The sequence below is a fragment of the Apteryx rowi genome, unplaced genomic scaffold (genome assembly GCF_003343035.1).
Source record: "Apteryx rowi isolate R43461 unplaced genomic scaffold, aptRow1 scaffold_337, whole genome shotgun sequence".
Classification (NCBI taxonomy): domain Eukaryota; kingdom Metazoa; phylum Chordata; class Aves; order Apterygiformes; family Apterygidae; genus Apteryx; species Apteryx rowi.
The window spans coordinates 479,611-507,467 of NW_020449830.1; the positions used below are offsets into that span (position 1 = coordinate 479,611).

At 37.4% G+C, this 27,857-nt stretch overlaps 1 protein-coding gene across 6 annotated transcripts in view; it reads right to left on the reverse strand.

Annotated features, from left to right (window-relative positions):
- The window catches only part of DDC (dopa decarboxylase), a 66,992-nt gene that overhangs the window by 19,418 nt on the left and 19,717 nt on the right, over nt 1–27,857 (reverse strand). For 5 of the 6 annotated variants that reach the window (XM_026072083.1, XM_026072081.1, XM_026072082.1 and 2 more), the window contains exons 5-10: nt 26,399–26,533; nt 22,015–22,158; nt 13,390–13,456; nt 11,194–11,288; nt 9,432–9,499; nt 2,806–2,882 (exon numbers count right to left, since the gene is read on the reverse strand). In XM_026072083.1, the coding sequence (XP_025927868.1) occupies nt 2,806–2,882; nt 9,432–9,499; nt 11,194–11,288; nt 13,390–13,456; nt 22,015–22,158; nt 26,399–26,533 (586 nt within the window). Of the gene's footprint in view, nt 1–2,804; nt 2,883–3,635; nt 3,678–9,431; nt 9,500–11,193; nt 11,289–13,389; nt 13,457–22,014; nt 22,159–26,398; nt 26,534–27,857 lie in introns of those variants that run through there. The other variant, XM_026072086.1, reaches the window with a different exon arrangement.

Here is a 27,857-nt window from a genome sequence, read left to right on the forward strand (position 1 = left end):
ACGCGCCTGGATGCAATCCTGTGCAATGTGCTCTAGGTGACCCTGCTTGAGCAGGGGGGTTGGACTAGATGATCTCCAGAGGTCCCTTCCAACCTCAGCGATTCTGTGATTCTGTGATTTTTAGTTGTCTTTTATAACAGCATGCAGGGTCAAAATGTGTCTACCTTTTCTTCAAATCAGCTAATTAAACTGACATTACAGTAGAGGAAATTGTAATGTAATGCTGAATTACTTGCAGTAAGCCAGTGACAGAAATTAGAACAGACCTAAAATCTAAAGCACTTCTTTAGGAATCTGCTTAGCTTTATTATTCTGCTTTATTTTTCTGCAGTGGAGTAGAAGTTTCATTAGAAAATATGTGCTTAAATTTCATGGGAAAGTGCCATCTAAGTGCTCCTGGCATTAGCATCACAAGCTACTACATGGAACTGTATGAACTTATGAATTTGATCAGTCTATGTCATTTATGTAATTCCCAGCCTTCGTATTTTCTGGAGGAAAGATAACAACAGTATTTTCTGTGTTCCAGGTTCTTTTGTCAACACTCTCTCATGTACGCAGCAAAAATACAGGAAAACACATGATCCTTCGTCCTTGCAGTATATACCCATTTGGTTCATTAGCCTGTTCCTTAAGCATTTTCTAGGGGAGGAAAAAAAAGTCCCAGCAATCATTAACCTGTTCCTGGACTTCAGGAGATGATCATTGTTGTCTTAGCTGAGTATCAAGGTAATTTGATAACATTCATGTTCTTCCGCACTGCAGCAGCCTTTTTTTTTTTTTTGATAGCTGAAAGACTAGTAGCAAAGAGTAAAGCAACTGATGATAGATAAATAATCCTACACTCCTGTAACAGGCTTTGTCTAATGATCCACAACAATGCCTTTCACAAGCTGTGAATCAGAATGCAATCAGTGATTAGTCCTTGATTACAAGCCTTATTCTTACATCTGTATTTAACCAGGAGGAATTGAATTGTGGTACCATATGTGGCACTCACAATAGAGTATAAAGCTGCATTCTTCTAACAGTGCCATTAGGATTTGACCTATATCCAGGGTTGCCAGGCAAGCTAGTATAATGTTCCTGGTGTGATGATGCAAATCACACAAAATTATAATTAATGACAAAATAAAGACTTTCCCCTTGGGGGCACACATAATTGCCATATGGTTATTAAGAGTAATTGCTCACAGATAGATATATTTTTCCACTCATTTAAATTCTTGAGTGAGAGATGAGTGAGTTCAAAAATGCCACTTCATTTGCCTTGTAAACCATGGTGGGAATTCTCCGACCTGAGACATACTCAGTTAAGAAACTAAGACCCTCCATCAGACGAGTCTGATTTCCAGGAGTGGTGACATCCCATAAATCACACTGAGATCAATAGGGACTGTAACAGCCTAGCACCTTTGCAAATCTGGCCATTTTTATTGAAGGCGTAAGTGTAGATTGGATTTAGCAGTTCAACTACAGGCATTTGCATTTGAAAAGTGTTGTCCAGTTCTTTGGAAAATTGGTAGCAAATGGGAATAGAACATAGAAAAACTTAGAGTCTCTAGACGGCTAATAATCTGCTGACCTATGTGGAATCATTATGTCCAGGTCACATAACATACTATCACAGCTAGTGAAGGCAAGACAAAGACTGAACAATTCCTTATCCAACTGCGGAGGGAAAGCTCTCGGGTCAAGTAAGTGGCCTCACTGAAAGTAGCTAATTTTAAGAAAGGTTTTATTTTCTTTGGGTGTTTAACCTGGGGAAGACCTAAGATTCTTGTATCAGCCCTCTCAATTGTCACAAGAACATATTTTCACTTTAGTTAAAGTTGGATTTTTTGACCCTCAAAAGAAACATTTTCTATGTATGGTAAGTAAAAGCCAGTGATTTAAATGCAATTACCATAATTTGTATTTTTCATAAAAAAAGACAAACAGGCACATATTTTTTCTTAACAATTCTAACCTTTGAAAGAACTTGTGCYACATGTTGACACTGCATTGCTGTGACTTTCTTCACAATCAGCTATCAACCAAATGTGTAAAAACAATCAGGCTTCAGGATGGCAAATGCCCTTCTGCAATTGCTAGGTATGTGTCAGGAGCAGCACCAGTCCATGAAGAAACTTTGTGCAGGGCCTAAGATCTCTAAGTTCTTTGTGAGCATTTTCTGAGGAACACTACTTTGGGTAAGATTGACAGGCTGCATTTACCACCATTGCTACAGTCAATGTAAGAACGAGTGTCCCAGGATCATGTCCCAGAGAGCTGGCACACAAAATACAGCACACTTACCAAACACAGCTCACTCCTCCTTTACAGATTCAGGGAATGTTTGCTCCTGACATGTGTAACTGAAAATTTGAATCAGAGCTCAAAAACCATTCTAGATCACAAAACCATTCTAGTGAAAGATATGTTGGGGAAAGTGGGGTTAGGGACTGATACACAGCACTACATAATACACTTGACTTCCCAAAGACTTTCCAAAAGAATTTCCTCAACACTCATACAGAAAGTCAGTAGTAAATCTGGAGCTGAGGAAATCCCAGTACAAAAGTATTAATACAATGCTTCATAAAATGTCTTTCCCTCAATTGCTTTTGATATCAACTAAAAATCTCACTAGACATGTGTCTGCACTTTAATAAGCTTAACTCTCTAAGGCACTTCAGAAATGGAAAAAGGCTCCTAAACCACTTTGGTAGTTTTAAGCATTTTAGTTTTCATCTTTAATCATTTTTCCATTAAATATCAGTGTGCAAATAAAATAATGATAATCTTATTTAATCATAAAATTACCAGACTCCTGATGGTGATGCTGCAGGTAAAGAGGTTCTAATTTAAAGGCGCCTGTTAAATCTGATCTTTTTTTCACCCTGTATGAAAAAAAGAAATCAAATTAAGAAATTTAAGAAATACAAATTTAAGGGATTAAATTTCCACAAGAAGTGAAGGAAAATTAAATGTGTTTAAAAAGAGAAATTCAAGGCCTCATCACTGGCATATTTCCTGGGCACAGCCTGTGCCATTTTCAGTGCGCTGCTTGTTCACAGTCACCCTAGTACTGTACTTAAAGTAGTAAGCTTAATGCTCAGCAGCAACGGGCAGCATGTGACTGCATATTTAAAAACAGATAAGAAGCAGACACAGGGAACCTTTTTATAGTGACAGACACACCAGAATGTAAGACCAGTTAAAGCAACACTAATGTCTACAGTAAGCAGAAGTTGCTTTGCAATTACTGCAGTAGAAAGCGTGTGGGAAGAGCTGTGGCTTCTTAGACACCATGCGTAGCTGTGGTGAGGCTTAATGGACGCTGGCCGCCCTCTCTCCATGCTGTGGGTGGTGGCAGCAGCAGCCACTGGTAGACACCAGCCATCCTGTCCGAAGGCAGGCTTCCCTTTGTACCACCTTACCACCAGTCTGGCTCGATTGCATTGAAAGATGAAGCACAGCACAATGTCAAACTGAGAAGCACATCTTACTCTTGCCAACCAGTGCACAGTGTAACTGGACTGAGTTTCAAAAGCCAATGTGTCCTTTACAGAGAGAACAAGCTATATTTTGCCAGGGAGTAATAACAAGATTTTGATAGTATATTCTTCACTTTGTCTGTAAGAGCGACTCACCTCTACAGATGATGTGTTTTATATATGCAGAACAAGAAGAAACTAGAAATCAAAAAGTTAAAGACCGCTACATCATTATATTATTCCTATAAAGATTTCAAAAAGTAATTAATAATTATATCAACATGGGGACATCACTCTAAATGACCAAAGTCCAAACCTTTTATGATTTCCTGCACATCCTTTTTTCTAATGTTTATTATTGTAAAATTCTAAATAAAAATCTAATTTCCAGTATTTTAGTCTGTATGTATAAATGCACAGACCAGTATATAACCCTACATTCATCCACATCTAGACTATGCACATTAAACATCTCATTCAAACAAACAAAAAGCTCTCCTCCCACTTAATGTTCAGGAGAGTACCAAAGTTCACAAAGTACTTGCCTTCAAGTGTGGAAAGTACCTAACTGAAAATAAGTAGGCTTATGCATATGAAAAGTAGTAATAGGCATTCAGAATACTCACAATCAAAAAATTAATAATCTATTTTTATGTTGGAAGTGTTCTGTTGACAGTAGGAAGAAACCATTACCCAACAACAGCTTTAACTAGGGTCAGTATCATGAATAAACCTGAACTTGTTCCATTTATCTACTGAGCTGCTACTTTACTTGATATATTTATTACTTTGATATACTTAGTTTAATTGTTTATGGAATGAGCTACTGAAAAACAAGTTGTAAGCAATATCATTAGTTGTATTGTGAGAGTTTCATTCCTTCTCCTRTAATATGCTGTACTAACAATATAACAGATAGCTATTCTGCTGAGACATCGGTTATGTTGTTGGCAATTTTTATAGAAGATATAAAAATGTTGTCATTCTGCACTTCCCATGAAGTATGAATTGATGTATTGGTTGCTATTAAAATGACATTAGTAATCATTGTGATGTTATTGTTCTTTTTAAAAATGGCATTTGTTCCATTTGGGGACTTTGCAGGTTTTAATCTGGTAACCATGAATAATTATCTAAAAGGATTACTAAAATAAATCCAAAACCTGGACATAAATGTATATGAATCAGTTGTGTTGCACATCTATACGCCAGGTCTATATCTGATCCTAGAAGTATTTAAACTTCTTTGCACTAAGTGCTAGCGTGATCCAGCAATGAACAGAAGAGTTGCTCTTAACTTTCTTTGCAAATACCAGGGGCTGACTGAAGGATCTTCAATATAATTTCAAAAATTTCATTGATAAACTAGAATTATTTAAAGACTTGATGCTATGCTAATGGACCTATTAAGATCTAGCTTCACTGGCATAGATTTACAAGTTAAATATTCATAATAAAAAGTGCACAGTAAAAGTCCTGGTAAATAAAGCACTGAAAACCTGTGAAAAGTGGCTTATTTGGACTGCACATCTGCAGCTTTTAACAGCATCACTCTATTCTGTCCATTTTAACTGATACAATAACCAAACAGATGACTTTGTATTGTAGGCCAACAATAAAATCTCACTTCCACCTACAGAAGAGCATTCCTTAAAATATGCAGTAATCATCTTCTTTTAAAATACTAAAACAGCCCTTCCCAACCAGAAGTTAACACTTAAACCCTGAAAAGAGCAACAGAAAAGCAAAAATACCAAGACTTTGTGAGATTATTATTTTCACTCTCTCTGAAAAGAGACACTTTTTGCTATTTTATAATAAGCCAGACAGACAATTAAACAGTTTGGGCAAAACTGACTTGTAGTTTCAAGGCAGAGTCTCTAAAGGACCCCAACAATGCAGTATAGAAAATATGACTCTCTCAGAGTGACTATATTAAACTTTTTTTTTTTTAAAGGAAGATGACTACTCTTTTCTGTACATTAGGAAGTCTGAGAATATTTTACAAAAGATTTAAAATGAAATTGCCTCCAAATCCCAAATGACATCAAAGCGTGATATTGCACTAAGTAGTTACATAATTACATTACAGATCTAATGGCTGGATTATCTTAATCAGCTTACAGGGGAAAGAAATGGGAGAGTTTAAATATTGGAGAAAGTGTTGAGGAGTCTGGGTGATTTAGAAGCCTGTCCTTCACTGGAACTCTGTGCAATTTGATTTTGCAATGGTACAAACTGTTTTTGAACACCTTCTTGCTAGCACAAAATTCTGTTTGATGCTTCACAGGGATCCTAAGGGGACTACATATCATTCCCATTCACTTTTTCTCAAAAGGTCTCTTCATCCTTTATTATTACATTTCTACTGAATTTTGCCTTTTCATGCAGCATTACAGTGGATAAGAGGTGTATTTTGGACTTGAGCCTTGGGAGTAGTTGGATTTCTTTTGGCAACAGATTTGGTTTCAAGCCAAAGAGTTTAACTTTAAATGTATACTTAATTCCTTGTTAAGTGAATCAAACCTATACATAAATGCTTTGCTGAAATGAAGCCTTAATGGCTGTAGTTGTGAAGCTTTAGCTTTGAGAAGGAGATATTTTGCAAGACCTCTTGAGAATCCTTGTAATCTAATCTTCATACTTAAGAAAACATATTCTTTTTTAAGGTGTTTTATCTAATGGAATCAAAAATGTGCATTTTCTGCACTGAAAGCAAAACTTGAAGGGACATGCACTAAAACATTAAGCTATCAGCCTGCAGTTTGTAAATATTGGCAGATTAAGTATGCTAATATAAAATCAAAGAATAGCTTGACTTGTCCAGGTGCATTAATGTAAATGCTCCTATCTTTGAAAAGCAAGAAACAAAATGGAAAAAAACAAAGCACACTTYCTCACAGCTCTGCTTAGAAAGCAGCTACTGCAGCTCTTTTAGGGCTGAACTGTAAGATACCTGAATCACCCCAATGGTCTTTCCATCATTATTTGACTACTACATATTTTGTAAAGGTTAATTCTAAGGGCTCACCTTTGGTTTCAGAGGAAGAGAAAAAGAAGGTGACTGTCACAGATTATTTTCTCAAAAAGAATCTTATCATTATGCCACCAAAATAAACCTTCTTGGTGTCAGAGAAATAGTGAGTGTACATGAATACCATAATCTAGGAGGCGAATAAATAAATTATTCGGACAAATGCGAGATATTGTTCCTAGGTACAAATATACTTTCTCAGAACTTTGAACTAATGTTAAGTTTTAGGACCAGTATAAAGATGTGGGTTTCCCTCAGAGCCTACAGTGCCTCCAAACCGTCAAAAAGGCAGCACTCTGCCTACCCCACCCTGATTCCATGGCCTGGATCTAGTTCGCTAGGTATTTCCAGCATTCTGTCTTCCTTAGGAGCTCAGAAACACTTGTGCCATGTATTTGGGCAGCGAGCAAACACARCCCTAATAGCTCAGAGGCTCCTCCTGGCACAGATCAGTCAGAGTGGAAAGTCCCATCATCTAGATCTCATTTTCATGCCTGCCACCAGTTGTTTTCGCTGGGGTACATCTGTTATTTCTGGATATCTTCTGGGCTACTGTAATATTATTAACAGTAAAAACATACTACTTTTACAAATGGAATATTTTAAATGAGCCAGCCTGCTGCAGCCAGAACTAGAGCAGTGTCCATGTGGAGCAGATTCTCCAGAGCTTTTCAGGTCTGCTCAGCACCCATTAATATTTGTTCAGTGGATTCTGGAAACATTCAGCTGAGATCTCCAAGAATTAAGCCACTTCATTCCTGTGCCTCAAATGTGACTTCTGATGCCTGACTTTATGCACCCTCCTTTTAATATTTGAGCTCATTTTTAAAGATTTTTTTTTCTTCAAAAAGACAGACTTCAGTATGAGGAAGTCCTTATCTCAAAGGAACAGAAGTGGGCAAGAATCAAGATCCTTGCTCTGTGGGACAAATGGAAACTTTAGGTGACAGAGGGAAATACAAGGAGGAAGAACAAGAAGGCTGTAACTCCCATCCTCCATCAGCACCATGCTGTACAGATGAGAGTGGAAGAAGGRAAGAGTGAAGCACTGCATTTCTGTAAGTGCTGTAGCTGACATACTATGCATTTATCCAAGTTCCACTGTTTTGTAGTGTCTAGAAAAATCATTTCATATGTCAAAAAAAAAAAGCTTCCATGAGCAAAGTAATGTAGCCTGTTTACTACAGATGACTGTTTTGTTTTGTTTTTTACACTCAGTCAACACCTTAAGCTGAAGCTTGTTTTTCCATATCATTAGACACCATCGAATAACGATAGGAGAGATTCTACATAGCCTAGATGCGAGAAAAGGAGATTGCCCCAGTGACTAAAGAATTGCACACTTTGCCTCAATGGAGATTCAAGCTTGGGCTTTTCTCTTCTCCCTTCCACCTTAAGAACCTTATATCTTTGAAACCTCTACCAACTTTCTTTGAAATTAATAACATAGACTATACTCTGCTAGGAGGAAGCTAAAATCTCCTGGGATGGAAACAAAATCAGATGGACAGTGTGATTTTATACATCTTGTTTGTAAGAAAGCCACACTAAAATATTTGAATGTGTTTTCACAAGGCTATAGGGGAAAGCAGGATTAATGAGAAGTTAAACTGGTAGGGACAAGACTCTGGCTCCTAATTGTCCTATGGACATTAAAAAGAATGATGGTGAATTTTCTCATTTCTGAAAGTGGCTACTTTGATATTAATTTCTTTGAATGATGAGAAGATGGGATGGGAGAAACTAGCAAAGGAGTTTCATTTTTTCCCTGTTTCCACATAGAGAGAGATGATGAGTCATGAAGTACTTATAAATTGGGGCCCTAGGTTAATTGCTGCCACTCCTGATGAATCAGGATCAAAATGTAAGCCATTTATTCTAATAAAAAGAAAAATTTCATTATGGCTTGGAGAATTTGAAGTGCTTATACTCGGACAACTCTTACATTAAGAAATGTATTGTCTGAATAATACACACATTTGTGCAAAAGTCATCCTTGTTAACTATATTAAAAGAGCCAAAGATTAACCTAAAGCAACTGAGTGATCATTGTTTCAAGTTCACCTTTTTTTAAAAAAAAAAAAATAAGGTGAATCCTCTTGCTGAATGATGTTTAAGCGTTTTTTCTTTTTGACTTTCAGTTTTTCAGCTTTTTCACTTTTGCAGAAATTTTCTTCTAATATAACTGAAATTGATGCTTTTATTTATTTTGATGAATAGTCTGCATTCACTGATTAGCCATTTTGCTGATAAGCATCATTAACTGTGACACTGGCAATACACTAGGTTCTGGAAATTTCATTTTGGGACACAATAGCATCATTGTTAATGATGTTTTTCTTGTGATGGTAATTTGCTTTGTTTCAAAGTACGTCTACTCATTTCTACTTTGGCATCTTTCTATATCATAATGTAGTCTCTTCCATCCTCTGGTGACACTGAAAATTAGTACAAAATTGCATAAATAGTCCTTTTTGAACTTAATTGCTTTTCATCAGCCAAATCCCAGACATTTTTAGAAAGGCTTTTGAAAGGATCAAGACTCAAACTGAGAGAAATTTTATGAAAGAGAAGAAAAAGCTCCATTTAGTATGCCGTTCATTGCATTAACATCTTTAAAGGGAGTTTTTTCTGTTTATTTTTTAAACAGTCCCAAAATGGAGCAGATAAGAATCTGCAGACTTTTCAGGCTTTCTCCCTGGAACAAAATGTGGAGCTAAGGTCTATTTCTAAATTATTTTTTTAACTTGGATTAAATGAAAGAGTGAATGTTGTACATAATTTACAGGAGTTAAAGATATCCAGAACTCCTAATTTCATTAAAGCAATAAAAATAAATGTCTACTGTTAGAAAAGCAAACTATTTACCATGAGATTTTTTTCTCTCTTGTAAAGTTTCCTTTTTCTGTAATACTTACCACATTGCAGAGCAGTCAAAATTCACTAGGAGCCATTTGTGAGGATTAAAGTTAAATGAATCGGCAAACTGAGAATGGATAAATAAAAAGAAAAAAAAAGGAATTATGAAAAAGAAAAGAATCCATGTGCTTATGATATAACCTAGTCAAATTCTCTGAGTACACCTCAACTATGAACGTGTTTCTGTATTGTGGCTTTAYAATGTTCACACTGACATAACCTTATTTAATAACTATTGTAGCTAAATCTTCATTTGATATTGGGGTTGGAATTCAGGTTAGGTGTGCAGCTAAGCTTCTGGTATGATCTAAATTTTGAGCATTCACTAAGAATTACACGTTACAAAATCTGCGTATAGAGACAAATAATACATTTAGTTCTGAATCTGTGCATCACATTCCTCCATAAAATTTCAACTGGCCATAAAATGACTTTTTTTTTTTTTTAACCACCAAGGTATTTTCTTTTAGTGGAATAGTCATTTTTTCATTGAAATCCAATATAAACTAATTTTTAGACGAGTCCAGCACAGAATAAGCATTCACAGTACATGGTTATATGTTAAATAATAACAGCCCAGCCTTTGCTTAACATTTATTTAGGCATGGCACAGGAGGAAATCCAGGTAGATGAGAAGTATATTGTGTGGGAAAGGCTGCTTCTGCAGGCTGTGTGATAAGTAAGGCACCGACCATTAGCAATACAAAGGGGAGAGGAGAGCTTGGGAGCACCACTTAGCACTTTTCTTTTCACATTTGTTTCTCATAACCTTCCCTATCACGGGAAAAAATTACAACTGCTCACACGAGAGGAAATATCTGTCCATCTATCTAGCCATCTATCTATTTCCCTGTAATAAGTAAGGTAGGGAACCTACTCATGATTGTTAAATATTGACTCAAATGACATATGCAAGCCCAGACAAGAGGTGCTGTTTCATTTCCTTCAGTAACAAATAATAATAATTTAAAAAAATGTTCCCATACAGGAAATTACAACAAGCTTAATTTGCTGATAAAAAAAAAAGACAGAAAGAAATGCTTTATTTGTTAGGGAGGGGGTTTCCTCCTCTTCTTTATTAGTCTCTACCTATCAGTGCTGTGTTTAAACTTCTGGCTTTACCAAACAGTAATATTTTCTCCATTGACGTGGAAGACAAGGACTTATCTGCCTGTCTGAGGGGAGCAGCAGGAAATTGAAGTATTCTTATCTAAGGAACTGAATGCCAAGTAGCTCAGGGAGAAGGAAAAAAAGGCACGAGTGCTGTTGGGGGAATATTTCATTTAGCTCTCTCTTGGTCGTTAAACCCTATCTGTCTGAGGCACAGCTACTGGCTGTATCCTATACACCTCTCAGGATGTACGGAAAAAATCAGGCATTATAAGGTCATTAATTTGTTGAACTTCGGAGGGTGGGGAGGGTAATGTAGAATTAGGGTGTTACAAATGTGCCTTTTGGACATTCAGGAAAAAGTTCTTATTTTCTGGACTATCTTGCAAGATATTTTGTTGATTCACTACTATTTGGGATTCTGAATGACAAATTCTTATATATTGTGGTAACTTGCATACTGCCAGAATAAACTGGTGAAAACTATATAAATATTGGTAATGTAACAGGATATATAGATATTTTGTAGAGAAATGCAGCATGCTCAGAGATTCTAGAAAAGCCATTCATGTTGTATGCATAAGAAACAAAAAAAATTCTATGGAAGAGCAAGGTTTTCTCAGGTTGTTAGAGAACAAATATTTCACTCACCTCCACTCCATTTAAAAGATGTCTGAATTCAGGGCAGATGAATGCGCTCCCAGCATAGGCTGCATCGATATGCATCCAGATATTTTCCTTATTACCTTAAAAAGAAAAAAGCAAATAAATTAAACAGCAGATTACAAATCCTGATTAATTTGCATTAAACCAAATGCTTTAGAGATTTTCTTAGATGTTACTAATTTAATTTGAAACTGGGAAAATAAGAGATGAAATATTTCTACCACTTGGGCTTCTGCTAATACATAGAGATGTGTGCATACATATTCTTCTTTCTCCTCAGTTCCCCTAATGGAGCAGAGTCCCTAAATATTTAGATTTATCTTATTAACTAACATAAACTAAATAATTTTAATTTAAGRACAATTATAAAATATACTTTAAAGATATATCTAGAGATGTAGTTATTCATTTCTATGTTAATAAAACTTTAGCAAGAGGAGCTAGTTTTAGCTGTGCTCCCCACTTCCAGCTCATGAATCATGCACAAACATTTCTAAAACAGGTTTCCATATACATATATATCTATATAGACATGCATATATACACATACATATATATGCATACTTTTGAACTATATACAGCAAACTGTTTATTTTGAAGACTGAGACACTTACCCAAGAGCAAGCACTGAAAGGTTAAGAATGTACTAGTTTTGATTACTCACTGAATGGTTTCTGCAAAAATATTTTAGCATATGGGTCTCGTGTATTCTCTGTAATTTACTACTCACACTCTGCTATTGATCACATGCAATAATTCACACAATAACAAATCTCAGCTATGAGCTGATGACTGAAGCCCACATAACATCTTTACACAAGTCACCAAACAATGCTGATGCATTTTTTTAACATAGAGGGGCACATGCATTCAGATCTGTGATTGGGCACCAAGTTCATGCCAGAATTTGCGTTCTTATGAACTAAATTTATTTTTTGCATAAATGTCTGGAAAAGGTTAATAAAATTCTATTCATAACATCTGTGTGAATTAGGTTTAGTTGAAGAGATGTTGAAAGTTCATTTGACTTTTTTTTAATTTATTTGGTTTGAGACATCATTGCCTTTAATTTACAGGACTTCTGCTCATGTATATTAAGAAGAAAATTCACCTGTATGCAGAAAAGCTATCACAAGGCTTATGATTTAGGGCATGGGCAATCCTTCTGCTGGTCTCCACTCCACAAGCAGAAAGTCAGGAGAGCAACTGATGAAACACACATGATCACTTGCTATACCTAAAAGCATTGGTGTTGCTATTTTATTAGGTCAGGTCTGTAGGAATATTTTGAAGAGCAAAATCATTTCTAGCTGCTAAGCAAAGTACTAGAAACCATTTTAGAGAGGAGGATTAGGAGTCTCTGATGCTTGTGCTGAAAGGGAGAAAACCTAATGAAGCAAGCCACCACTGTGCAAACTGCAAGTGTTCTAGGACCCATCCGAATAAACGAACAAAACATCAAATCTCATCATGTTTCTATGACATTGCTTCTGACTGCTTCTAGCTATAAATTGCCTGCTCTAAATGTACAGTTGAAAATATCTGGTGCACTTTTGTCACACTTTCACCAGTCAGCAAGCGTGCTTCTGACCAAGCCTTTGCTTGCCGCAATAGACCATAACACAGAAACAGCTACGAAGAGATCATGACTCAGTCACTGTATTAAATACCCCTGCACTTGTCTTGCTTTCTTGCAAGAGGAAGGAAATAGGGGATAGAGGAGAAAGAGTTAAGGAGAATATGCATGTTTTTTTGGTGCGTGTTTCCCTGCTTTTTATAGTCATTATAACCAAAGAGAAACAAAACACTTGGTGCAGAGGAGAACTAGCGTTCAGTCTTTCCCTGATCTTCTCCGTTGCTCCAGAACCTCTTGCAAGTAGAACAACTTGAAGAAAAATGTTAAAAACGGAAGCAGTTACAGTAATCTTTTTCCACTGAAAGTGTTCCAAGAAGCCCCCAAAAAACAAAACTTGGAGCTATGATCTCTGTATTCCTTGTTGGTCTAAGAATACAAGCCAGATGCTTTACCTAGTATTAGCAAGAAAGCTTTAACTGAAGGTGTCATTTATAAGTAGCTTTATTGAACTTGGACAGTGACAGTGCACAATGCCTGGGAAATGACTCACTATGGCTTAAACCGCTATCTGCAATTTTAGAAAGTAGCAGCAGACAAAGACTTACAAATAGGACCCAGTTCTAACAGTTTGTCAAAGGAGCAGCAAGGTGTGGTTCCAAGTGTTGCACAAAACTGCAGAGCCAAAAAACAAAGGCAAAAAAATTAACAAAACAAGTCTTACAGCAAAGAAAATTATCAAATGAACAAAACTGTCTGCAAATGCAACAACGAAGAGGAGTACAGATGATATAGGACAAAATATATTGATTTTAGCCAATACCTACCCTTCAGTGGAATTTTTGAGAATCTAATTTTTTCCCAAAGCTCCCATTAGCTTGCACTGAGACAAATGCATAAAATACAATGTTAATATAAAACTGACTGATAATGTAATATAGTCACATATATTAATGTTATATTTTATATATTTTCTATGTGTCTCACATGCTTCTCATGTAGCCCAATACTAATCTCACACATGCAATTAGCATTAAAATGATTTGCAGTTTATGCTAGTACAGGCAAACTTGGAACATGGGCAACTGTAAAGATACTGGGATTCCTGTTGACAGAGTCGACCATAAAATATTACAGCTTGAACTAAAGAGCCAAGGTTCTAACAGAGACTTGTAACTGATTTATGCTGAGGGGATCTGCAGGCTGGAACCTGTTCACTAGTAGGATATGTTCACTATTAGGTTTGTGGGATATTTTCCAAATAAGCTTTTCTCTCCCAGCTTCATCCTAAAATACTGAAACCATGCTAACCTCACTCTGTTCATTTCTTATCAGATGTATCCTGCTGTATGACCATAGTGGGCCAAAAGCAGAGGCAACATAAATGTTGAAGGAAGTTTCACACTAGTAAGAGAATATAACCAGGTGAAAGTGAGCTGTGGAAATTTATTGGGAGTAAGCAGATAGAATTATAATCTAGAAAACAACTACCAAGTACAAGTAAACTGACATTATTTTATCTTTTGTTAGTCTTATGTTTTAAATACCTAGTATCATTTTTACAAACAACAATAAAGGCTGGGACAGGTTTGTGCCTTGTACTGAACTGGTATTTAAGAAAAGACACTTTACAGTTTAAATAGAGAAAGTATACTATTTTTTTAGCTGGAATACTGAAGTACTAAGGCATTAGATCATTTATACAAGGTCATGCACAACGCCATACCACAGCCAGGAGATGACTACAAATATTTCAAATGCAGAAACTTTTTTATTTTTGTACTTGTGGTTACTTTTTCTGCAAGAACACTGTCAACCCACCATCTTTTGTTTCCACTGTTTTTCCCTAGACATCTACAACTGGCCACATTTTGGGGAGGTTGTTTCTGTTGGGGGTAGGTGCTTGAATGTGTCTGTGCATGTCACTAAGGCATGCTTATTCTCTGAAAATGTCCCTCAGTGAATTTATGACAAGTCCTGTAAGAAAAGAAAGGAACACGTTGATGGTATCTGTCCATCCACTATACCTTTCAAGAAACAAACATACTGTCTTAGCAAAATATAGATACAGTTATACATTAAAACTCCATGCCGGTTTTCTTTCTCGGCTCCATGATGAGTATGTACACAGGGCCTTTGGATTCAGTGCTCCCCTTTGTAGCGGGCATGACACCAGCAGGAAACGTTTCCAGTGGTTCGCTCTCTATATTGCACTTCTCTGGCCCATTCAGCTAGCTAACTGACAGCTTAGTATGTCCGGCACAGCAGGTGTTCCAGCTGTGTTAGAGGTTGTCCTCAGTAAATAGCAGCACGCGCTGTTGTCATTGCAGCTTCAGCTGTGGAGCTGCTGCGAGCCCAAGCCATGCTGCCCGTGCCCAGCCAAAAGGCGCAGTCGGTGGCTCAACTGTGTGGGGCTGAGGGGACTTTCAGTCTCATCTCACACAGTTATCTTGTAGCAAACAAAGGATTTTGTTTGCATTTAGGTTTCCTGGTACAGTCTTATCTTCTTTAGGCTTTTAGTTTGTGTCTCCAGAGCCCAACAAGTTTTCTATGTCAGAGAAAAAAAAACCCTGTTATTATGCCAGTAGCAAGTTGTTTGCCAAAATCCTATAGCCTGTTTTAGCCTAATAGCACATTTAACTTGCCAAGTGTATACCCTTTCTGTTCTTCTAGCCTGGACACAGCTTCTGCATTTCACTGATGTCTCTTTTACTTCTAGAAGGTCATGTTACACAAATGCTAAACTATATAACTTTTGGGGGAGGGTTCTTCTTCCATCTTTTCTTAAAAGGTGATACAAATTTGTGCTAAACATTTCTGGTCTACTTAAACAGTCTGCTTGATACCTGCAAATATTTAACCCTTTAATCTGTTCTCTTGAACGTACATTCTCATTATTAAGTTGCTGCCCTCTCTGAAGTTAAACACAAATTGTTATGAAAGATTTTCCTGACTTTTTCACCAGTTATTGGATATTGAACTTCAGACTGTTATGAATCATCTACAGTCACATCTTGAAGGAGGTCCTGTGCATATCKTGGGACTGACTAAAAGTTCGTTTTCCCTGTAGTGGTTCCCTGATTAGTTCTTCCAAGAAGCTGTCACAGAGTTTGAAAATGTTTACTTATCTTTGCTTTTCACATGCAGCTTTTTTTCTATTTCTTTTTGTTACAAAAAACAAAGTAGTAACAGCACAAGACCAGACATCTTGAAAAAATAATCAGATCTTCAGACAAATATTTGAATAATCATGGTGGGATTTTCATTTGCAGTCTCTAGTTTTTTGGAGGATTAATGCAAGATGAGAGAAGCTTGTTCTACTACTTATTAAGCTAGACTTTCCAAAATTCCTAGGGATTCCTGTACTAACAGAAACTTCCAGTAAAAATGGCATGTGGATATGCATTCAGAAAGAGCCAGAAATTTAAAGTGATATACACCAAGTATACTGAACTAATAAATAACCCATTGCTATAGGTAAAACCTCTCACTTAAGTATACTTTCAAATGTATCTGCACCTATATTGTACGATATACCTCAAAGGTACTTTAAATTCTGTTCCTGTGGAGAGCTGAATGTTTCTGCTTAACAGAAAGTACTCAGACAGTACTCAATTTAAATAAACGTGGGTATACTGTTAGACGAAGTCATAYCATGCCTTTGTGTAGGGAAGACCTGATTAAACGTGGTCATACAAAATCCGGAAAACATTTTAGCTCTGACACTGCACATATTCCCCCAAATTGATCACTACACCAAAATTAAGAACTGTAATGATGTTTCATTGCACCAATAAAAAAAAAATAGCTACAAGAAAAGAGATTATTAAAGTAAGAAAGGGACGATTCAGAATTTTTTTCTATATCAAGCAATTAAGAACCTCGGATGGAAACAAATACAGTTCCGAAAATAAGCAGCATATTGAGATATAAAGATATTGAGATATCTCACAGAGATAATAAAATTTTGCTCCTGACAATTTTTTCCTTCAAATAATCTAACCTTTATCTATACTGAGCCCTCCCATATTCCTGAGACAAATGAAAAGAGCAGAATGATAACAGTGCTTGAGGTAGGTTTATGACCACTCTAGAAGTTTAATCATCCTTTGTGGGAGGTTAAAAATTAATTTAAAACATAAAAATTTTTTTTAATGCAGGATGTATTTTTTACTAAGGAACAGGTTTGTTCTCTTTTTTACTAGTGGAGCATGCACCTATAAAGTAATTAATAATACATTTGTTGCACTGCTGCCTACCTGAGATGTTCCCACAATCAGGAAAAACCTACATTTTATCTTTGGTTGAACTACAGATCTAGAAATAGGGGCACAAAAGAATGGAGGATACCATGATGAAAAACAAATCCAATTTTTCTCTCTCTATATAAGAATAGTGGTTAACCCATTGCATTGGAAAATACTGAAATGAAGCATGCCCTACAGTCTTAGCTCTGCWCTCTTACGCATACATTTTATGATAACATACTCTGGACTTTCTGACAAGATTAGAGCACAATTCTCTGGCCAGTCCACTGATATTAAAAAAAAAAAGACGATTACTGCACAATTTCACAACAGAAAGTTACAAATTATTGGTGTTAGTGCTGTACTGCAGTCAAAGCATTCTCTTAATCACTGTAAGGAATATGTTGTTTCRGTAAGAGATTACATGAGTTCAGACACAGACTTAGCTGTTTAAATAAATGGCTTATTCTGTAAGGTATACCTCAATTTCTAAAATAATTTTGTTGTCCTCTCTGCAGGTGTCTAAGCCTCAAAGCTACTTGTGTTAATTCTCAGAAACACCTTAAAGGGACAGCATCTGCTCTTGTCAGGGCTGTCCTCAGCCTGCCTCAGTACTGAACAGTGGATCTAACTCAATTTGTAACCTGTATAACACCAGCATAATCACATTTGTGCAAGGGGCAGGGGACAGGCTGCATCACCCAAATGAGGCTGATAGCTCAGTAGAGCCCGCAGGCCTTATCCTTTTCAGGTGGTGCGCTTCAAATTTGATTCAGTCCTAGCTGCGAATACAAAGCAGCTAAAACGCTTGCGTCAGTCAKCTCCTGTATTACTTTCCTGAAATCAAGACCTATGTCAGGGAACGTGTATGAATCTTTATGATGCCAGAGAGCAAGCATAAAGCAAAGTCTGAGATTCTCAGCCTTTTCTACTGGAAAACCTCCTGCAAGTTTGGGGGAAAAAAAAAAAAAAGATGATGAAAAGATGTGGACACATTTTTATAGTTTTGCCATAAAGCTTTTCATTTGCAATTAATTAAAATGAGACAGAGTTTTTAATGTTCTCTAGTTATTTTTATTTTCTCTTACTCAGTTGCTTGCCAGCTTGCACTCATGAGAATGACTGTGGCTTAAAAAAATTGCAACAGTTTACTAAATCACCATCCAATATCCTATGAAACAGTAATCATTCACAAACTGTGGGTTAAGAAACATTGCCCTTGAGGTCTGTATATGTCTCAGAGAATGCTTCTTCCAAACAGGAATCTGTGGTCAGGGTCTTAGTGTTAACTCCTACTGAAAAGATGGCTCCTCTGTCAGTCTAATTCAGATTTATTGTTTCCCATGTGAGTCCAGATACAAACAGCCTGCTTCTTAATATCCTGTAGATCATTACTCAGAAGAGTCATTTCAGCTACAGAGAGATTTCATGCTGGGTCTTTGTTCAGCAGAAAAGAGATCATGTTACAGCAACATTATATTGGATGAAGTTGTTGAAGTATATCGTACTATATATATGCCAGCTGCTGCAGTATATCAGTACTGATATATGAAAGACAAGGTAAAGCCCGCAAGACACTTACACACATTCAAGTGAACTACGCTTGAATGCAGTGGACCGCACCTCTGAATTTAGCAGTGCATAACGTAGTGATCTCCACATTTGGGTACCCTGGTCAACCTTCACCTAATCCAGAAGTCTATATCAAGCTGAGAACACAGGGCCCAATTGAGAAGAGCATTTAAGCCTGTGCTTAACCTCCAGTGAGTGTTTATAATTAATGAAATGAAATGAATATCACTTCAACGCRTGCTTTAAAGCTCTGCTGAACTAGGGGCCACATGAAGGGCTGGATATCGGCCACACTTGGCAATTGCTACTATGTAAATTGTGACAGCTTCAGTTCCTCCTCATTTGGTGGAGCTGAATGTATTGTTTGCACAGTATGCCCTGCTTCACTATATCAAACTAAGTCTGTGCTTCAATTTCTGCAYAAGTATTTTGCAAAAAACAAATTAACCCAAGTCTGAATTTGGAAATAAAGAAAGGAAACAAAAGCAGAGGTCTAGCCACATCGCTTCAGTTCAGCAATAGCTTCTACTGAACAAAGTGATAAACTACTAGAGCTAAAATATATTGATGGTGGATAGGAATTCAAAGATGCTCTTTTAAAAAACAATGCCCCCCTTCCCCTCTCCCCTAAAAAGACTGTTTGCCAAACCTTATTTTTGTGAAAAGTAAATCTGTAATTACCAGACTGCTGGAATGAGAGATCCTGTTTCACATCAAGCTCAGCAATGAATCCCCCCCTGATTCTCCACTCACTTCTAAAAGAAAAGCCTATCAACTTTAGTATGATGATTCCCAATTTATTCAATATGAGCAGAGAATCAGGCATATAAAGCATCATACTTTGCTTGTATCTTCTTTTTGATCCCCTACAAAATCATTTAGCTGATAAGAGAGACTGCATCAGCTTGGAGGCAACCAAGATCTCTTTATTAGGAAGGTTCTCTCTGCATTCGCAAGTCTCTTCAGGCAGAATTTCTTCTGTTAAACTTTCTGCTTTGATGTTGAAACTCTCCCTTTAGCAAAGGATCAGTGAATGCAGGGAGACAAGGACTAAAGTGAAGTAAGGTGTTTCCTTACCAATATGCGTATCTTTGTCATGAGAACAAAATAAGATAGCACCAAATTACCCAAGAACAAAAAAAATGGAAAGGCATTTGAAATCTGCAAGCCAGAGAAGGGAGCACTAATATAGTGCATGAACTGCTGCTCAGCATGACAGAGAATTAACACATCTTTTGAATTAAGAGGCCAATCATAAGGATAATGAGATCTAGTTTAATCTAAGCTGACATGTTTTATGTATACAAATAAATGGAAGACCTGGCACAGGCCATATTAAATCAGACTAAGCCTGTGTTGCCTTTGAAAGCCTGTTTTGCACAGCTAAGCAAATGGAGGAGGAAAAACAACAGTTAAATCACCCTTTGTAACGGTGTTGCTGAATGCATAAACAGAATATTTCATTTCCCCTTGCTACACAAGAAAAATTAACAAGGAATGAATATTTATGAGGGGCAAGTTGCATTTTTTGTTAATGGATATCAGACGAGCAACAAACCACATTAACTTTGTTGTTAGTGCATGGAAAGGTGATATAGTGCTGTACTTGGTATGTTGTTAGGAAGAAAAAAAAAAACAAAGAAAAACAAAGCAAAGAAAACCCCAGAAAACGGAATTGTTTAAAATGAATACTAAGATAATCAAGTAGGACCTTGTACAAGATATTACGAGCTGGTATAATATAATAGAAATAACACATGGATTGTGGCACATACCCACTTCCACAGACACAGCCAGTACAATTAAGTTCATTTAGGCAGCCCTGTGAATGCTGTATTCCTCAGTCATAGTCTTATTGTATTGGGAAGCAATCAATGTGACGTGCTCAGTCATCCCAAGGACTCACTAGTTCTAGACAGGCTAGAAAATAGCAGCATACCACACCTATGAAAAATGTTTTTCACCTTAGCCATCCTCACACTACATAAAACCAGACAGTAAAGATTAATAGCAGGGAAAAGAAAAAAGATTGTATTTTCAAAAGGCTTTAAGCTTCTTTGTCTCATCCAGCACTTACCCATGACTATAAGCAACCTTAATCTGCTAAATATTCTGAAAAGAGTTTGTAGAAACTTAAGGCACATTGGCCCTTTTGAAAATGTCACCACATGAAAGAAAACAAACAACTGCTAAGTCAGATATGACTTTTCTGAGGAAAACAAAAAGTAATATATTTTATAATACTGATATGTAGATATGGAAGTTGTTAAGAGTAAAAAGTATTGCATTATAAATAGCAGTTTATAAAGTTTGTAGGCCAGTTTAATATATTATTGCTAGCATATTATACCCCTTTATAARTCTATACAGATCATGGTCTATATCAAGTTTTGCAAAGATATAATGCTTGGAGATGAGCAAAACATTTTATTCATGATGTACAAGCACACAGAGTTTACTTGCTCCATGAAAAAACAAACTGTAAACTCTTGTTTTAACTTTAAATAACAAGATGGTGTTTTGAATTGACAGGAGAAGCAGATCTGATTAATAAGCAAATATTCTTTTGAATCACATATTTATTATAGTTGAACCAAACTTCGCAATTTTATCCAATCCAAGACTGTTCTGTGTCAACACTTGGGGGATTATGAACTTTAGCTACTGTGATAGAAACATGCTTGCTTCTGCTGGACTGCTGTCAAAACTGTAACCTTTGGAAAGGGAAGCGGACAGATAACAAGAAAGGATGACACCTAGAACTGCCACAGACAGATTAGCTACAGTTCACCTSTTAGAGATAAGCCACATACTCACAAATACCTGTCTGACAAAGTATGATCTTGCTAATATTTGGGGTAAATTGTGGAGGTTCTTTTCTTTGCTAAACTAGTAAGGAGGGAAGACTTGCTCGTTGAATGATGCCATCATTTAATTTATTGTTTTTAAATCTGTTTTATGTGTAAATTATGACCTGAAGAGTAAAGGAATACGGTACCTTTGTGACAGAGGCAGGTTGGAACTCAAGTGTTAAGAGATTACAACACAGCAGAATTAAACGTAACTACAAATTCACTTGCATCTACTCAACTGTCTAATCTAACCTTAACTCCTTTTAAAATATCATTTTTGCTCAGAAGTGCAACCAACTGCTCAGATGAGTTGCTCCCCCTGCAAAGAACTGCCTCCTACACTTCCAGAATGCCTCAAATTACAGTTATTTTCCTGCATGCATAAATACTTAAAAAGACTCTAGCAAAGTTGAGATGAGTGAAGAACATTCACAGAACCCATCCTAATATTCTAGCTAGCCTGCCTATCAATCCCTCTGTTAGGAATGAGATCATCTACTCATCTCAAAAATAGCCTATCTGAAGCAAGAAATGCATTGATGAATTAAAACTCAGTACTTACAAAGAATGGGATAAGACCAGCAGCTTTGTCTTCCTCCAAAACTTTCTTTAGAGCTGAACCACAAACAGTAAATTTTTCATCTGAAGGAACATTTTTTATCTTCACACCACCAATTAACGCAGCCCTTTCCACAGATGAATGGGCCTGCAAGGAAGCAGATAAGTTTTAAGACAGACACCTTTTACTGGAATGTAAGAAGTTCATTTGAATTTGAAAAAAAGAATAATTTCATTCAAATAAAGCAACATCTGAGATCCTGGGGCTGTTGCTGGTATGTAACAAACATTATAAAGCTCTCTCTATCTCTCTCATACTCATTCACACTCACATCCCCACCCCCAATAGCTTTCCTGAAACCATTGCTAACGTCCAATTCAGACAAGAGTTCAATTAACCTTAATGAGAGCTTTAATTAACATGCTCTCAGAATTAGGTAGGATTGATTAAGAACTTCAGGATTTGGCTCCAAATCAACCAAAAAACCCACAGACAATCAGCTTGCCTGATAATAATTTAGTTGCTCAAGAGAATATTTTTACAGTGTGCAGGTTTGCTGAACCATAAAAAAGTGCATGTCATGGTATAGTATACATTGAAATATTTTCTTACATTACTATTTTGTTTTAGATTACCTACTGAATAAACTGCTGTCCAATTATTCATTCATTTTTTTAGGGAATTAATAATGCAGTCTCAATAAGTTATTTTACTTATAAGCTCTTTTATTTGGATACCCCTTAGATAATTTTTTAGAACATAAAGAATATTTCAGTACTGAAAAATAAAGATATTACTGTGGAATTCGTTAATCCTTAACATATCACTAGGAATTCCTCCTCTAAATTAGAGAAGTACAATATAATAGTAATTCTGTTCATAATAAAAGGTCAGTTTAGCCACAAAATACTCTCTTTTGCAGCATGACTAAACCAAAAAAAAATTTTTACCTTTCACCTTATAAGATTTCTTTAATCACCATTAATTTGAAAGAAGAAAATTCCCCACCTCTTCATATCCTGACTATTCTCACTTATAATCTCCATGCCATCCTTGTTGGTTCTTGCCAGTGCCTACAAGAGTACTTATTAATTATATTATAATTTAGCATATAATCATTGAAAAGATTAATCTAAACAAGAGGTTCAACAAGACCAGATGAAGAAGTTTCTGCCTTTCAACTTCATATATCCCTGAAATGACTCTTCTTAAAAGCAGATTTACTATTAACTTGTATCTCAGTAGTGCCTCTTCTCAAAGTACCTTGGTAAACCAATTAAACACCAACTTGAGAAAGCTGGAAGTCAAGYTGTGAAATATAACTGCCTTTGAAGTGGAACACAATGTGTTTACCATAGCAGTGCCATACTTTATTCAAGTGTACAATGGAAAGAGCTGTTTTTATAAACAATTTACATGAGGAAAGAATTGTAAATGAGCAAACTACAGTAATACATTGAGATTATTTGCTAGCCAGAACCTAAGAATTGCTTCCCCAAGTCTCACAAAAAAATTTAACAAGACTGTTTCATAACTACAGCCATTCATAATCTTAGGGTTAAAACCACAAAGATGCTTTTGCATTACAACAAATCTTTAGTGCCCTGTTGTCTTGTGGAATTCCTAATCACAGAATCACAGAATCGCTGAGGTTGGAAGGGACCTCTGGAGATCATCTAGTCCAACCCCCCTGCTCAAGCAGGGTCACCTASAGCACATTGCACAGGATTGCATCCAGGCGCGTTTTGAATATCTCCAGAGAAGGAGACTCCACCACCTCTYGGGGCAACCTGTTCCAGTGCTCTGTCACCCTCACAGTGAAAAAGTTTTTCCTCATGTTAAGATGGAAGTGTCTGTGTTTCAGTTTGTGCCCATTGCCTCGCGTCCTGTCRCTCGGCACCACTGAAAAGAGTCTGGTCCCATCCTCTCGACACCCTCCCTTCAGATACTTGTACACGTTGATAAGATCTCCTCTCAGCCTTCTCTTCTCSARGCTAAACAGGCCAAGCTCTCTCAGCCTTTCCTCATAAGAGAGATGCTCCAGTCCCCTAATCATCTTTGTGGCCCTTCGCTGGACTTGCTCCAGTAGTGCCACATCCCTCTTGTACTGGGGAGCCCAGAACTGGACGCAGTACTCCAGATGTGGCCTCACCAGGGCTGAGTAGAGGGGGAGGATCACCTCCCTCGACTTGCTGGCAACACTCTTCCTGATGCAGCCCAGGATACCATTGGCCTTCTTGGCCACAAGGGTCCATTGCTGCCTCATGCTTAACTTGGTGTTCACCAGCACTCCCAGGTCCTTCTCCACAGAGCTGCTTTCCAGCAGGTCAACCCCCAAGCTGTACTGGTGCATGGGGTCATTCCTCCCTATGTGCAGGACCCTGCTCTTGCCTTTGTTGAACTTCCTGAGGTTCCTCTCCACCCAGCTCTCCAGCCTGTCCGGGTCTCTCTGAATGGCAGCACAGCCATTCAGCAATGTGCCCAGGAACTTCCCACCATCCTGGAAGACAGCAAGGAACTAAACAGAAATCAGTGATATGAACAGGCAGCCGCTTAAGATAGCCAGAGGAAAAGGAAAGAAGGACTGGTGAAGGGAATGGCCTGCATAAATTTCAGAATATCAAACAACTACCCCAACTTCTGTCCTCGTCCCAAACAGTCAGGTCTCTGCTGTCAGGGGTAGCTGGATGCTCCTCTCAGCTCCGAGGTCTCAGGTGCAGTGACCCTTGCAAGAGGAGCCTCAGCCGGGATAGCCCAGGCACTAAAACAGGCAGGGATCCTTTTCAGTTGTCTCCAAACCCTCAAGTAGTCACTGGGGAAAGCCTCATTCCCAATTCTGCTCTCCACTCATTTATACAGAGAGAACAATATCAGTGGGACAAAGATTCTCCTGAAATGCCTAGAAGCTATGGTGRTCTCCCAGGGTATGAGAGGTCTGGGTTCAGCTCTCTGCTCCAGGTCTCCCTACTAGCCAGTTTTTACCTGCCTCCTAATCCATTCTTGCACTGTTTTGCTCTGTCAGTGCGTGGTTTTCTCTTCCACAGGATGGCTTAGGCTTGCTTTCTTTCATGGATTACTGTATATGAGTCACACAGGTCCATTCTTAATGCAGAAGGACCAGTGAGCTCAGCAACAATCCTCTTTGAAAGGTCAGCAATATCTTAAGGCGAATCCTTCTGTAAACAGAAAAGCCTCTGACCTTCAGCGCGCATGGAAGCCTGTCAGTCCTCATTTCAGGTCAGCCACTTACAGGGGGGAAAAAGGGAAAACAAATAACAGGGCTATGTGCATCACTGGGTCAGAATTAGAGCACTGGGATTAGCAGTCTGCACARCACAGAGCCTAGGCACAAAAAGGACACATTTTTTGTGTCTTTCAAAAACAGTAATCTTTCCTGATACTTTCTTATTGTGACTGTTCTCACTCATATTCTCACCCTACAAGTGTAGTCCCTTTTCCCACCAGCAAAGAACAAGAGTACTTTTAAACTGCTCTCCTTCTTAACATACACTTAGTAGTAAATCAAGGCAAACCTGAAACCTGGCCGGTTTATGCTCCGTAACTAGATATTACTTTGAACTGAACACCAAGTACTAAGAAAGTTCCTACTATCTCATTGACATTTAGATAAGAAAATGTCACAGCTGTCGAGAGAAGCAATGTTGCTTGGCCCTTCAGTAGGATTAGAGTTTTAGAAATATAGGAGCAGCAGAACTCACAGGACTAAAATTTGTTCTCATTAACAGTAAAAGCCTCTCATGGTTCTGGCCTGCTGAGAATTCAGCCCAATTCGGTCCGCTAAATACCACTCACAGTCAGAAATCAAGGATTATGTTTTCTTAGAAGATTTCTCAGCTAGACTGATACATGCATATTTTAGGACCTTTTATTTTAAAAAAATGTTTTAGACTTCTTCAGGTATTATGACCAGTTTGCTTTATATTCCTGCAGTAGGTTTGTGTGTGTGTGCATGCACTCATAYGTATGCGTGTATACAAGGGGTGGATATCTGATGAATATTTGTATGTGTGTATGCAGGGGAAAAGTATGTGTGCACACATGGAGACACACGCCCAGGTCTGACAACAGATGATCTAGATTTATTGAACACAGTTGAAATAAACACCTTACTCAAGTATATTTACTTCAAATGGGCTTCTTTGCAGAGAGGAAGCAATACTTACACAACACTGACCTCTGGATATTTATTCTTTGTATTATGGTAGCACACATGACACTCCAGATCAGTTATGCTGTACAAAAAGAATGGAAAAAGCAAAACCAAACAGTCCCTGCTCCAAAGAGTTTATACCTGCGTAGCGGTATGGCTGCAATTAATAAGCATAGACCCCATGCTTCCAAGTCTATGCTTTCGAGAGGTACTCACCTGATCAGAAGCATAGGCCACCAGCCTGCCCATGATTTCTGCTTCTGTTAGCTCAGGCTTTTCTGACTGCACCCGTCTGATAGTTTTTGTTCTTGCAGCAAGCAGTGAAATCAGCGTGGCTTCACTGGCGCTTCCCTGGCGGATAAATCAAAGGAAGGTTCAACAGGAGGTTCCAGAAGAAAATCAGTATTTTCTTCTGCATGATTTTGAGAAGTTGGTAACAGAAACTGCATATGAGAAACTGCACAATCTCATGCTTTTTAAGGATATGTGGGACAACAAGGGAGGAATTCTTATTTAATCTCTGTTTCTTCCTTCCTGTGCCTCTGTTTGTTTGTTCTCTTCAGTTCATGTATCAGCCTTGCAATCAGACCATAAAAACAGACTCACAGACTTAGAAGCATATGAAAAGGCTCTCCAGAGTCAGACACCAATCACTTCTTCACCAGGAACAACTGTGGAGTAACTGTTGATTTATGTTACTCTAGATTTCCACTCATTTAACTTCAATCAGAATCTGACTCTCAACTTTCAGGCAACATCTGTAATTATAAAGCTTATTTAATCTTTAGCGTTACCCTGGACAAAAGTCAATTATTATGGCCAGAAGAGAAAAGCACTGAGAAAACATAAAAGCTATGATTCAAAATAGCTGACTACTTTTCCAAGTACTAGTTACCCACCTTCTCTTCATCCAAAATACACAGATAAAAGGAGCAGTCACACAGTATTTTTTAAATTGCAGTTTGACTCACAAAATATATGAGTTTTAATTGTGTCTTGGATATTCTGCGACTATAAAGAGGGGAATTTTTTATATCTATTGATCTGTAAATTTCACAAGAGAATACATGTTTCCACAATTTTTTTTAGTATGTTTTTCAGAGGAAGGAGCACAGGCAGATGAAACACGCTGTAAACTCATCTTTTAAATTGTAAGTAACAGTTTGTAAACAAATGTTCAGAAATTTCAATGTTCTTGGGTGTCCATAGGCAAGAAATAGATTTTAGGGACTTTTAAGGCTGAGCAATTGTCATGTGAATCTTCCCCAGCCAACTAGGTAACACAGCAATGAATACTGTTGCTTACACTAATAAACAGGTCGCCAAAATATCCCCAGCATCAAGCTAATTTTGCAGTGATTTTTCTTATTCTGCACCAGAATTCTAGTCTCACCCTACAGAAGACCAGCGCACTTACTATTAACAACAAATATTTAAATATTTAAGAAGTCTATTTCTTTCCTGGAGATGGGCCTGATCCTACAGGTTTCATACATTCTTGCTCATGTGAACTCAGATTTTCTTCTAATGAACACTGAAGTTTGCTGAGCTATTCATCTAAGATAGAGCTGCCTTCTAGACATGTCAGTATCTCAAGAGTGAGTAAGCCCATTCCAGCTGAAATTCAACAGCCTCATGAATGGATTAAGTAGGAGAAAGGACAGTCCCTAAACAT